At 39.9% G+C, this 13,034-nt stretch overlaps 1 protein-coding gene across 3 annotated transcripts in view; it reads right to left on the bottom strand.

Annotated features, from left to right (window-relative positions):
- The window catches only part of rfx7 (regulatory factor X7), a 65,203-nt gene extending 53,044 nt beyond the window's left edge, over window positions 1–12,159 (bottom strand). Inside the window, exon 1 of one of the 3 annotated variants that reach the window (XM_012958368.3) lies at window positions 11,916–12,159. Coding sequence is in view for 2 of the 3 variants with exons in the window: in XM_012958367.3 (XP_012813821.2) it covers window positions 10,979–11,623 (645 nt within the window). In the remaining variant the exon portion in view is untranslated. Of the gene's footprint in view, window positions 1–10,978; window positions 11,894–11,915 lie in introns of those variants that run through there. The other 2 variants (XM_012958367.3, NM_001097380.1) reach the window with 2 other exon arrangements.
- Between the last annotated feature and the right edge of the window lie 875 nt (window positions 12,160–13,034).

The following is a 13,034-nucleotide window of genomic DNA, read 5'->3' as shown; positions in this document are numbered from 1 at the left end:
CTCAGGCCACTATCACTGTATACAAAAAGGCTACTTGGAAACCTATAAGCTCAACAGCCACTTTGAAATGCCTTAACCGTTAGGTAAACATGTTAATCCCACCAACAAGATCCAGACATTTCAAGTTAGCTGTTGTGCTTATGGGTTTTCAAGCAGCTTTTTATATACAGCGACAGAGACCCCTCATGTGATCTGATCACTTTTCAGGGCACTAATTGATTAGATCAAAACAATTTAGCACAGCCACTAGATGATCAAATGGGACAGGATTGCCCATGTATGGGCAGCTTAAACTATGTTTAATACTTAAAGGAGAACTATACCCCCAGGCACTAAAAGCCCCCTTAACTATCACTGCCTTGACCCCCCCCCTCCCCTCTCCCTTATCACATAGTTCCTAGGTTTAAACACTGTCTCTATCGCTAACCCCTAGCTAAAAATGCAGAGTAGTGCAGCTGCGTACCTGCCTGACATCTTCTTAGCGACTGAAGACATGTTAGGTCTCACCTTCGACACGGACCCTGCATGCGTAGTTTAAGCTGATTTCCTGCTACCTCCAACTGGGCATGCGCAAGCAGGTTCGTATTGGTGGAGAGACCCAAAGTGTCTTCAGGTGCTAAGAAAATGTCGGGCAGGTACGCTGCTGCGCTAGAATGCATTTTTAGCTAGAGGTTAGCAATAGGGACAGTGTTTAAACTTAGGAACTATGCAATAAGGGACAGGTGAGGGGGGTCAAGGCAGTGACAGTTAAGGGGGCTATTAGCGCCCGAGGGTATAGTTCTCCTTTAACCCTTTCACTGCCAACAACGTACGGCATGCGTTGTTGCAGTAAAAGGCTTTATCTGCCAACAACGTGCGCCGTACGTTGTTTGGCAGATAAAGGTTCTCTCTGCAGAAGCGGCATGTGCATGTTCTGAGTGATGACAGCCCCCTGGGCAACCAGCCAGGGGGGATGTCATGTGGGTCCTGCGATGCGATCATCGCAGGACCCATCTCTAAGCAGCAGATGCGATCGCATCTGCTGCTTCTCCTTTGGCTCTCCCTGCTTTCCCCCCCTCCCTCCGGCGATGCCCACTCACTTCCTGCTGTGTGAGCTTTGCACAGAGGACCCTGCAGGATCACTGAAGACATCTACAAGCAATCTGATCGGCCATCTAGCTCCAGGACAGGTAAGTGCCCTTTCTTTACACTATTATACACACTTACATACAATTACATGCATTTGTACACATATTAGAACTGTTTTGTTTTTTTTACATTTTGCACACTTTAGCACACTTTTATACACTCATATACACACTTACACACTGCCACACAACTTTCGGATGTGTAAACCCCTTCGTCTTTATCCTAAAAGCTGTTTATTTTGACAGCCTGACTATTGGATCAGATACTCTGACCACACTGTTGTGTGACTTATTTTGCCGTTTCACTAATTTGCACAATTTTTGTGGTTTTATTGCATTTTTATCCCTGTATTAGTGTTCCTGATCTATATTTTAGCTTCGCTTTGCCATGTGGTACTCTGGTGTAGAAAAATAACTTTACCTATTTTAAATTCATCAGAATGTGTATTTTCCAAAAATATATGGTTTTCTGGGGGTCTCTGTATAGTTAAGGAGGTTACAGCACATAATACACTGTCAGGGGGCTCTGTGTGCAAAAGCTGAGTTGGCAGGTGAGAAATCCTTATGCGCTATTTTCATTTTGGGTTCAGTACACACCACAGACTTTGGTATAGCTATGCATATTGGGCATCAAACTGTTCAGTAGATCTCTGGTGTTGCTATTTGGGGTGACTTGCCTTTGTACGCAAGAAATTGTGTGAGATAAAAGCGGCAAATTGCAAAATTTTAGACGATTTTCTGAAATGTCAAAAAAACCCACTAACTTTAGGAAAGCTTTGCAGATTGGTACTTTGGTATAGAAAGGACTCTTTACCCATGTTGGATTTGTCAGAATGTGTACTTTCCAAAAATATATGGCTTTCTGGGGGTCTCTGTATAGTTAGGGGGTGTTACGGCACATAATACGCTGACAGGGGGCTCTGTGTGCAAAAGCTGAGTTGGCAGGTGAGAAATCCATATGTGCTATTTTCATTTTGGGGTCAGTACACACCACAGACTTTGTTATATCTATGCATATTGGGAATCAAACTGTTCAGTGGACCCCTGGTGTTCAAATTTAGTGTGTTTTTATCTTGGTACCTAATGTGGGAGATATGATGGATTGGATTGGAAATGTCATCAAAATCGCCAAATTTAGGAAACTTTGCGGCTTGGTACTTTGGAGTAGAAAGACATGGGTACCCATTTTAGATTCGGGGGAATGTGTTCTTTCAAAAAATATATGGCATTCTAGGGTGAGCGTACTTTTTTGTAGCTTTATCCCACATGAAATGATGTAAATGTGTTGATTTTGCAGGAGCTGTAATGACAGAAATGATAGATCATATGGGGGTATTTTCCCATTGGGGCCCCTACATGCCACATACTTGGGTAAACCCAGGGCTGTGGAGTCAGTAGATAAATTCTCCGACTCAGACGTTTCTGATACTTCCGACTCCGACATTTTTAATATGCTAATGTATTTTATACATTCATACAGTCAATGAAAAGCATGCTTCATGGTCACTCAACGTGTTCGTTTATGCACTGCGTGCATTGGGCTTTATTCTTATAGCAGAGAAGTAATTATGACTGTTTGTGAATTGGGACATTTAAACTTGTTTTATTTATTTTTTTATTCCCATTTAAATTTAGTAGGAGTCGGAGTCGGTTCATTTTTTGCCGACTCCAGGTACCCAAAATTGCCTCCGACTCCTCGACTCCGACTCCACAGCCCTGGGTAAACCTATACATATTGTGCATCAAACTGTTCAGTGGACCCCTGGCGTTCATATTTAGGGTGTTTTATTTGGTTACTTTATGACCTATAGGAGATAAGATACTATAGACTGGAAACTTTGAAGTGATTTTTTTAAAAATTCACAAATTTTGATAAAAACCAATAACTTGGAAAAGCATTGCGACTTGATAGTTTGGAGTAGACAAACAGTTGTGCCTATTCTGGATTCCCCAGAATCTGTTCTTTCCAGAAATGTGTAATTTTCTGGGATAAACCTTCCGTTAGTGGATTTTTTGGCCTTGAAATCTAAAGTATGCAGTTTTCTGAAGCAGTGCTTTGGACATTTGGTAGTGTACTGCTGGGAGTTTCGACCTATACCTAAATCTTCATAAAACTATATATATTTGGTATTGGCACATTCAGGAGACATGAGATTTTCCAAATCAGTTGTATTTTTGTGCATAAAATAATTTTTGTTTCTGGTATGTGTGTTTATAGTATGGAAAATGTGATTTTTTTAAAAAATTTTTAGACATTTAGAAGCCTATATCTTGTAACAGAATTGGAATTACACCAAAATCTACAATATTTTGAAAGCTTAGGTTGTCCTGAAAAAAACAATATATTGTTTTCCTGGGTAAACTAAAAGTCCCCCCGAGGAAAGGCCCCTAAACTGAAACGGTGCAAAATGTTCAAAAACGATCTGGCAGTAGAAGTTCCACTTTGGTCCAAAACGGCTGGCAGTGAAAGGGTTAATGTATACCTTCTCATATACTATCAGTGATATTGAAGGGGATGTTTATATTCTGCAAAGTATTAACCAGAGTGGTAGTGCAGAAGAATAACTTAACCTACAATAATTAAAAAAAAATAAAAGCTTCCTTTATTATTTAAAATATCTTGCTTACCCAATTTGGGATCAGTGTGGATGCAAAGATCAGCAGAGAGAGTGCATTAGTTATCTAGAGTTCTGAGCTACTGCTGACACATATGACGGAAAAAGTGTGCATGCGCAGAAGCGCTTAACCTGGAGTTTTCCTTACTTCCTGCTAACAATCTCTGCATGTGGGTAGAGGATGAGGGGGTTGATGCCCCTTATGAAGGTTATATAAGACCCTAACAACCAAATAGCTGCTAAATATTAAATGGGAGAGCTGCTGAACAAAAAGCCAAATAACTGATAAACTACAAAAAATAAAAAATGAAGTCTAATTGGAAATGTGTCTTCATAAAAATGTCATCATACTAAAAGTTTATTTAACGGTGAACTCTCCCTTATATTTCTTTTTTGGAATGTTGCCTAAAATTACATTTTATTTAATTAAAAAAAAAAAATTTATATATATATATATGGACAGAGAGCCGCACACACAAGGACTTAGCAAAAAAAGGGAAAAAATTTATTCAAAAATAATCCAACGTTTCGAGTACCAACTGTACTCTTCCTCAGGGACAAACCTGGTCCCTGAGGAAGAGTACAGTTGGTACTCGAAATGTTGGATTATTTTTGAATACATTTGTTCCCTTTTTTTTTTGCTAAGTCCTTGTGTGTGCTGCTCTCTGTCCATATATTCCCTTACTTTAGCCAGCACCCAGGGCGTTTGAACCATTATAGGGTGTGCTCCACTCTTCCTTATATATACAGTGGTGTGAAAAACTATTTGCCCCCTTCCTGATTTCTTATTCTTTTGCATGTTTGTCACACTTAAATGTTTCTGCTCATCAAAAACCGTTAACTATTAGTCAAAGATAACATAATTGAACACAAAATGCAGTTTTTAAATGAAGGTTTACGTTATTAAAGGAGAAAAAAAAACTCCAAATCTACATGGCCCTGTGTGAAAAAGTGATTGCCCCCCTTGTTAAAAAAATAACTTAACTGTGGTTTATCACACCTGAGTTCAATTTCTGTAGTCACCCCCAGGCCTGATTACTGCCACACCTGTTTCAATCAAGAAATCACTTAAATAGGAGCTACCTGACACAGATAAGTAGACCAAAAGCACCTCAAAAGCTAGACATCATGCCAAGATCCAAAGAAATTGAGGAACAAATGAGAACAAAAGTAATTGAGATCTATCAGTCTGGTAAAGGTTATAAAGCCATTTCTAAAGCTTTGGGACTCCAGCGAACCACAGTGAGAGCCATTATCCACAAATGGCAAAAACATGGAACAGTGGTGAACCTTCCCAGGAGTGGCCGGCCGACCAAAATTACCCCAAGAGCGCAGAGACAACTCATCCGAGAGGCCACAATAGACCACAGGACAACATCTAAAGAACTGCAGGCCTCACTTGCCTCAATTAAGGTCAGTGTTCACGACTCCACCATAACAAAGAGACTGGGCAAAAACGGCCTGCATGGCAGATTTCCAAGGCTCAAACCACTTTTAAGCAAAAAGAACATTAAGGCTCGTCTCAATTTTGCTAAAAAACATCTCAATGATTGCCAAGACTTTTGGGAAAATACCTTGTGGACCGACGAGACAACTTTTTGGAAGCTGTGTGTCCCGTTACATCTGGTGTAAAAGTAACACAGCATTTCAGAAAAAGAACATCATACCAACAGTAAAATATGGTGGTGGTAGTGTGATGGTCTGGGGTTGTTTTACTGCTTCAGGACCTGGAAGGCTTGCTGTGATAGATGGAACCATGAATTCTACTGTCTACCAAAAAATCCTGAAGGAGAATGTCCGGCCATCTGTTCGTCAACTCAAGCTGAAGCGATCTTGGGTGCTGCAGCAGGACAATGACCCAAAACACACCAGCAAATCCACCTCTGAATGGCTGAAGAAAAACAAAATGAAGACTTTGGAGTGGCCTAGTCAAAGTCCTGACCTGAATCCTATTGAGATGTTGTGGCATGACCTTAAAAAGGCAGTTCATGCTAGAAAACCCTCAAATAAAGCTGAATTACAACAATTCTGCAAAGATGAGTGGGCCAAAATTCCTCCAGAGCGCTGTAAAAGACTCGTTGCAAGTTATCGCAAATGCTTGATTGCAGTTATTGCTGCTAAGGGTGGCCCAACCAGTTATTAGGTTCAGGGGGCAATTACTTTTTCACACAGGGCCATGTAGGTTTGGATTTTTTTTCTCCCTAAATAATAAAAACCCTCATTTAAAAACTGCATTTTGTGTTTACTTGTGTTATCTTTGACTAATAGTTAAATGTGTTTGATGATCAGAAACATTTTGTGTGACAAACATGCAAAAGAATAAGAAATCAGGAAGGGGGCAAATAGTTTTTCACACCACTGTATATATGGGAGTCAAGATTTTCGTTAGTGATAAGGTTTGATTGCCTGCGAGACTCTGTGAAGGCAGAACACACTCATTTAAATAGAAACATATTTGCATGCAAGTTATCTTTTTCACTTGAAAATTAAAGCCACTCTAACTACAGGTATGGGGTATTATTGGTATTATCTGGTATGCTTGTATGGTTTACCGGATAAGGGATCTGTCTGTAATTTGGATCACCATACCTTAGGTCTAATAAAAATTATTTAAACATTAAATAAATCAAATAGGATTGTTTAGACAGCAATATGAATTCCTACAGTTTAACTTGTTTGTTTTATTATTACAGTACCTTCTACAGGTATAGGATCCCTTATCTGGAAATCCTTTATCCAGAAAACTCAGAATTAGGGGAACGTCATTTCCCATAGAATTAAATGTATGTATGTATGTATATCTTTATTTATAAAGCGCTACTTATGTACGCAGCGCTGTACAGTAGAATACATTAATACAAACAGGGGATTATTAAGATAATAATAGATAAATACAAAGTATAACAATAAATACAGATAGATACAAGATAAATACAGTTGCAATAAGTTAAGAGTCAAAGACACAAGAGGATGGAGGTCTCTGCCCCGTAGAGCTAACAATCTATATGGTTAAAATGTCTAATTTTAAAAAATAATTTCCTTTACTCTGTATCCTATACCCTTACAAGATACAGAATACAATAAATAAATAGAATTATTTGCTTTAAATTAACTCTATTGTAGCTGGCCTTCTTGTAACTGGAAGATTTCTGGATATCTGTGCAAATTTATTTTGGTGGTTTCTTTAACTGCGTAGCTGATGCATGTTGTTGAATTAAAATGTGTTTTGCTGTTGTTTTCTATGGAGCAAATATAAAATAATAATCATCCAAAGATAACTAAACCTATTTCAAGCCAGATTCAGGTAGCAGATTAATATTGGCACAGAAGGCAATAAAGGTCTATTTTGGGTGTTTTGGCCCTGCATTTGAATGACTTAAAAGGCAGTGGGACACTGAAATAGCTTTGTGTGCAACTGTCCTTAATTTCCCTCAGCATTAGCTTATGTACAAATGGATGCTTTAAATGCTGTGTGATCTACTTATGTGTTATCCTGTGCATAACAAATGCATATATAAATGCCAATGGGTCCTTGCCTTAAACATACATTGCAATGGGTTAAAAGTGACATTTCTTGGACAGGTGAATACCATTTGGTATCAAGTAGTATAGGCAACTTCTATGCCAGCGGAGAAAATGCTTTGGCAATTTATTCACCAGGGTTATGTAATTTAGAGCAGTACCACAAACCTTTTCAATGTACAGGTATAGGACCCATTATCCAGAATGCTCGGGACCAAGGGTATTCCGGATAAGGGGTCTTTCCGTAATTTGGATCTCCACACCTTAAGTCTACTAAAAAATTAATAAAACATAAATTAATTTAGGATTGTTTTGCATCCAATAAGGGTTATTTATATTTTAGTTGGGATCAATTACAAGGTACTGTTTTATTAAAACAGAGAAAAAGGAAATCAGTTTTAAAATTCTGGATTATTTTATTAAAATGGAGTCTATGGGAGACAGGCTTTCCGTAATTCTGAGCTTTCTGGATAACGGGTTTCCGGATAAGGGATCCCATACCTGTATTAGGTTACCCAAGAAATAAAAATGTCATGAAGGGCCACATTCAGCCAGTAGGCTTAAGACCTGTGTTTTAGGCCACTGAGCAGGATCTAAACAGCAATATTTGTACAGTTCCTGAGAACACAAACTAAACCGGAACAGGTAAATAATAAACATAAAGCGGAGCAATATTTGAATACGAATAACAGAATTATATCATCACCGACAATGATTTAAATCAGTTACACGTATGGGACCCGTTATCCAGAATGCCCGGGACCTGGGGTTTGCCAGATAAAGGGTCTTTCCATAATTTGGATCTTTATACCTTAAGTCTACTAAAAATAATTTACATTTAAAATAACCCCAATAGTTTGTTTTGGCACCAAAAGGATTAATTATATCTCGGTTGCTCAAGTACAAGGTACTGTTGTATAATTACAGAGAAAAGGGTAATCAGTTTTAAAAATTGTAATTATTTGATTAAAATGGAGTCTATGGGAGATGGTCTTCCTGTAATTCTGAGTTTTCTGGATGATGGATCTGGAAAATGGATCCTATACCAGTATTACAGAAGCAAAATAAAAAAAAGAACAAGGCTGCAGGCCCAATGTTCTTAAAACAGGTCATGAACCTCTGAGGTGACTTAAATAATTTTAAGTAGTGGCACATAATTTTAAACACTGCACATTTCATGGGACACAAGTGACAACACTAAGCAACATTTATGATTATTTATATTACAGGCTACTCGTGGTTCTTGTGTTCCAAGTATATAGTACTGTTCTACAACAAACTCATTTCAGCTGAAACAATTAATCTAATTTTGTTCAAAAACTGCTTGTTTCTAGGCAGGACTGTACAGACTATAAAGTGGGGTTGTATAGATAAAAAAGGTGCCATATTAATGCTCAAGAAGTTAAGACAATCATCAGCATGGGCAAATTAAACAAAGCAGTTTTGAAAAACATATGTTTTCCATGTAATACACCTCAGATGACCTTGAGAATGCTAGTATGTCACAGTTTTCCTAAAACCACCTCCCGATGCTATTAAAAGTATTGTTGTTATTTCATGGTGAGTGAACCCAGAAAAAGACAAACACCAAAACAATCTGCAGGCTTTGTGAACAATATGCAACATTGCTACATAACGATGTAATGGATGAAAAAAAGCCCTACAGTTACATGAGATTATATATATTAATTATATAAAGGGAGTAAAAGTCTGACCTGATGCTATCAAGAGCATTGGACTGGGAATGAAAAAGTCATAGGATCAAGTCCACCCACTGCCACTAATCTTGCAAGTTGTTTAACTAGCTGAGAGCTAAAAGGCCTGGCAATGTTAAAGCTTGGGTTTGAAATTAAAGAAGCTGCAAATCGAGAGAATCTGCCCTAAACGTAAATGGTTTTAACAGCCTGCTAATAAACACAAACATTATCATCATTAACAAGTATTTTTGAAGCAGCAACTTGTTGTGTGGCACTGCACAACTGAATGCAAAATGAACACAAACACCAGCCAAATACAAAAGATTGCAGCTTCACTACAGTGGTTATACCAGATGCACAAATAGACCAAAGACACACGTGATATGATGATCTTGTTTTTTTTCTAGAAAACATTCTCTCTCAATTTACAACCAGTTCTGTGAAAAGCAAAAAAATATCCAAATAATGACTACAATGAAACCATTAATGCAATCCAGGTCTAAAGAACAAGAATAAAATCTATATCCAAAGGGGAGCAAAATTGTCATTTAGGCTGAGTACATGATGTACAACTGTACAACATGGACAGCCATGTGCACATAAGGATGAGCTTTAACAAACAAGGTTTTCACTCAGTAGCCATTTTGCCAGGAATTTTGACATGATACCAACTGTGAGTGGATGTAAACAGCTTCTGCTGCTGCTGCTGCTTTTTACAGCACAGTGCAGATGAGAGTAAAAAGCTATCAATAGAAACGCTGCAAAAATACTACACGCCATGTCTTCTACAGAGGGATTTTTTCATTTGTGACTAACCTAATGAAAACCAGAAAGTGCAGTGCGTGCATACACACACATATATATATATATATATATATATATATATATACACACACACACACACACACACACACAAACCATGCTAATATAAAACCTAAGCAGGTGTGATTTTTTATCTAGCAGCCTAAGACACTCCCACACAGCATCAGTCTAGTGACCTGATGCAAGAAAAAAATATCAGCCAGCCATTCAGCACGAGACTGCATCTGACCACCTTTGTTATTCTTGGGATAAAAAAAATCCACTGAATGAAAAAATATTTCATGCATTCCCATCATCTGCATGTTCCACTAGCAGGGACACAAATGGATAAATCATTTCTCTCATGTTCCTCTATGATGCATATGAAAACAGCAATATGATCTGCAGCATTGTATTTAATCCTGTTTAATACTGCAGAGGACGGGAGATAAACAGACAACATATCCTTCTTTTGGATGGAAATATCAAAGCACATTGCCTAGTTCTCAATGAAAATGAAATACTGCTTGTGTTTTTATGCTGCAATTTTTAGTTTCTCATATGTCTAAAATGGACGGATGCCCATCCTGTGGCCCTTCAGTTGTTATTGGACTATAGCTCCCAGTGTTGCAGGTTGCAGCTCAGCAACAGCTGGAGGCCAAAGAGTGGACATAACCAATGGGTAGGAACACACTAGTGGGGTGTCAGTGTGTGTGTGTATATATATATATATATATATATATATATATATATACATATATGCAAAATGGAAATTGATAAGATGACACACTAACGTAATGTACACATGGAATGTAAGGTTGCCCCCTGGCTAGTATTTTTCAGGCCTAGACGGTCAAAATGGTTCTTGACAACACTGTTATTAATAGGGCAAAAAATTAAAATATAGGAAGGCTGGTATTTTTTTCCAGAAAAGGCGGTGACCTTAGTGCTATTTTTGTGTTCCCTTTTTGTTTTGGGGTACAAGGACACCAAGCAGAAATATGTCCTTATAGTCAGATCTGTGCTATGCCTGTGGGGCAACATTTTGCATACACCCATGTGTACACTCAGGGATCAAGCCCAACCCTGGAAATCGAGCTTGTATTGCCATGAAAGGTGCCAGGCAGTGTGCATTCTCCTAGGTATAAAGCGAATGGTAGGCGAATGAATGACAGGGCAAGGGGGTTGTTGTTGTTGTTGTTGGCATGGTACTTACCAGATGGAGTTCTTGATCTTCTGTTGCAGTGCGTTGGCCTCTGTCCCTTGCAGTCCAGTCACCAAGGCTGGCAGTGCCCCTGGTGCAGAGGGAGGCAGCTGGGCAGGCTGCTCCGTGCGTTGGATTTTCTGGGCTTGTTGTTGCTGCTGTTCCTCTGCCATGATTGCTGATGCTGAGCTCGGTGTGTCTGACTGTGTATGTATGTGTGAGGAGGTGGGGAGGGGTGGGAAGCTGGAGGACGGAAGGAGCACTGCAAACTAGGCCTTTACCCCGACCTCGAGTAAGTCGCCTTCCCCTGCTGGAGGGACATGACGAAGGAGAGCTTGTCTGGGGAATATGTGGGGTGCGGGGAGCTAGAACGGGGAAGACGCGTGGAATTGGGTGAGGTGCATGGTAAGGTTGCTGGGAGGAGACAAACCCAAGGGTAATGTTGGGGTGTCGGTAAGTACAGAGACTGCTCCGCTGTCGAGGGTCATGAAGGTAAAACGGCAGCTGTATTTCTTCCGCACGGCGCCCCGTGACTAGCCAGCACCTGGTCCCACTGCAGCCGGGAGCAGCCCGCACGGCGCTCACTGGAGAGGAGCCGAGGCTGCACACGCACCGCGCAGGCGCACTCTTCCTGACAACAACAACTCCACACAGCATAGGCACAGCCTGACAACATACACAGGGCTAGAAATCGCCGAGCTGCGCCTCACCGGCTATGCAAGGATGCAGAGAGATGTAGTCTAGATTCCTTAGCAGTTCAGTGGTTTTATATTTAGATATTATTACAATAACAATTAAACGACCGCTTTGGTAGTTGGGGCCCTTAAAAATCTCCAAAGTCACACAAGCCTGCTTATCAACCACAGCCCAAATGGACCTCCTAAACATTTACGGTTCCCCAGCCAGTAGTCCCAGAGTTCTGCTACCGTTTTTAGGTGCTCTAACTCACCTACTTTTTCATCCACGTGTTTTCCCTGTTTCAATATTTCCATACATTTAAAACAAATGGGATACAATTTTCATGCATAGAATTACAAAAGAAGATATTTTCTGCAGAAGAATAGGAGACATGGAAGGCTCACTGAACACGTTTCTGCAATGTGGAGGGAGAGAGGAGCAAGTCTAGGCCTAACCACCTTTTCCTGCATGCCCTAGTTTGATAACACTGCCATTTGTTGCTAGCTACTCAGCTGTTCTTCATTGGAACACACTCAGTTGTTTTTATGGGTTTGGCAAAGATATACTTGATTAGTGTCTGTAAGGGTAACTTACAAATGCATTATTTTTCCCTCAGAATTCCAGCATAAATACAGCCTCGTGGGGAGTAACGCCTATCACAATTTCTCACTATTCCTCAAAACTGAAGCAATTGCGCACATGTGTATTTACCACTTGGATGTAAATTGTGGTTAATATTTCCAGAGTGGGCACTGTGTCACCTCTAGCTCACAACATTAAAATGCCATTAGAATGTGGTTCTTTTGGCCAAGACTTCTGTTTTGGGAAACCTGGATTTACTGCTCCAGGGATCCCAGCATCAGTGGGCATGCTTGCTTGTGATTCAGTAGAAGAGGCAAAATGGATGCAATGCTGCTTAGTGCAACTAAATGATGAATGGTTGCCACCCAGGTGATATTTTACTGGCCTAACCAGTAAAACACCTACCAAGGCCAGGGCCAGTATTACAAATTTACCAGCAATGTAGTTGCCAGTAAATTTGTAAGTCCCCTTAAGCTGAGTGCCTGCGCCCTCAATGCTCCCTTGCATCTTGACTCCACCATATTGTCACTGGCCCTTCCTTTTACATCAAGATCCCAACCTTTCTATAATGAAATCCACCTCTTTTTTGTCACAGTTCACCCCCTTTCATCTCCACCCACACCCTCCCATAAACAGTAAAACATTTTAGAAAAGGTGGCAACTTGTGATGTTTAGTCAGGAAAAGCTCCTCCCGCACCCAACTCTAATCTGCAAAACCTTAACCCACTCCCGACCCTAACCTAACAAAATGTTGCCATTGTAGGACCCACAACCACCACCTACCACATTTCTTCTGTGCGCACCTTAG

This window comes from Xenopus tropicalis, chromosome 3 (genome assembly GCF_000004195.4).
Source record: "Xenopus tropicalis strain Nigerian chromosome 3, UCB_Xtro_10.0, whole genome shotgun sequence".
NCBI classification, from domain to species: domain Eukaryota; kingdom Metazoa; phylum Chordata; class Amphibia; order Anura; family Pipidae; genus Xenopus; species Xenopus tropicalis.
The sequence above is the reverse complement of the archived record's forward strand: the minus strand, read 5'-3'. Positions and strand labels throughout refer to the sequence as shown.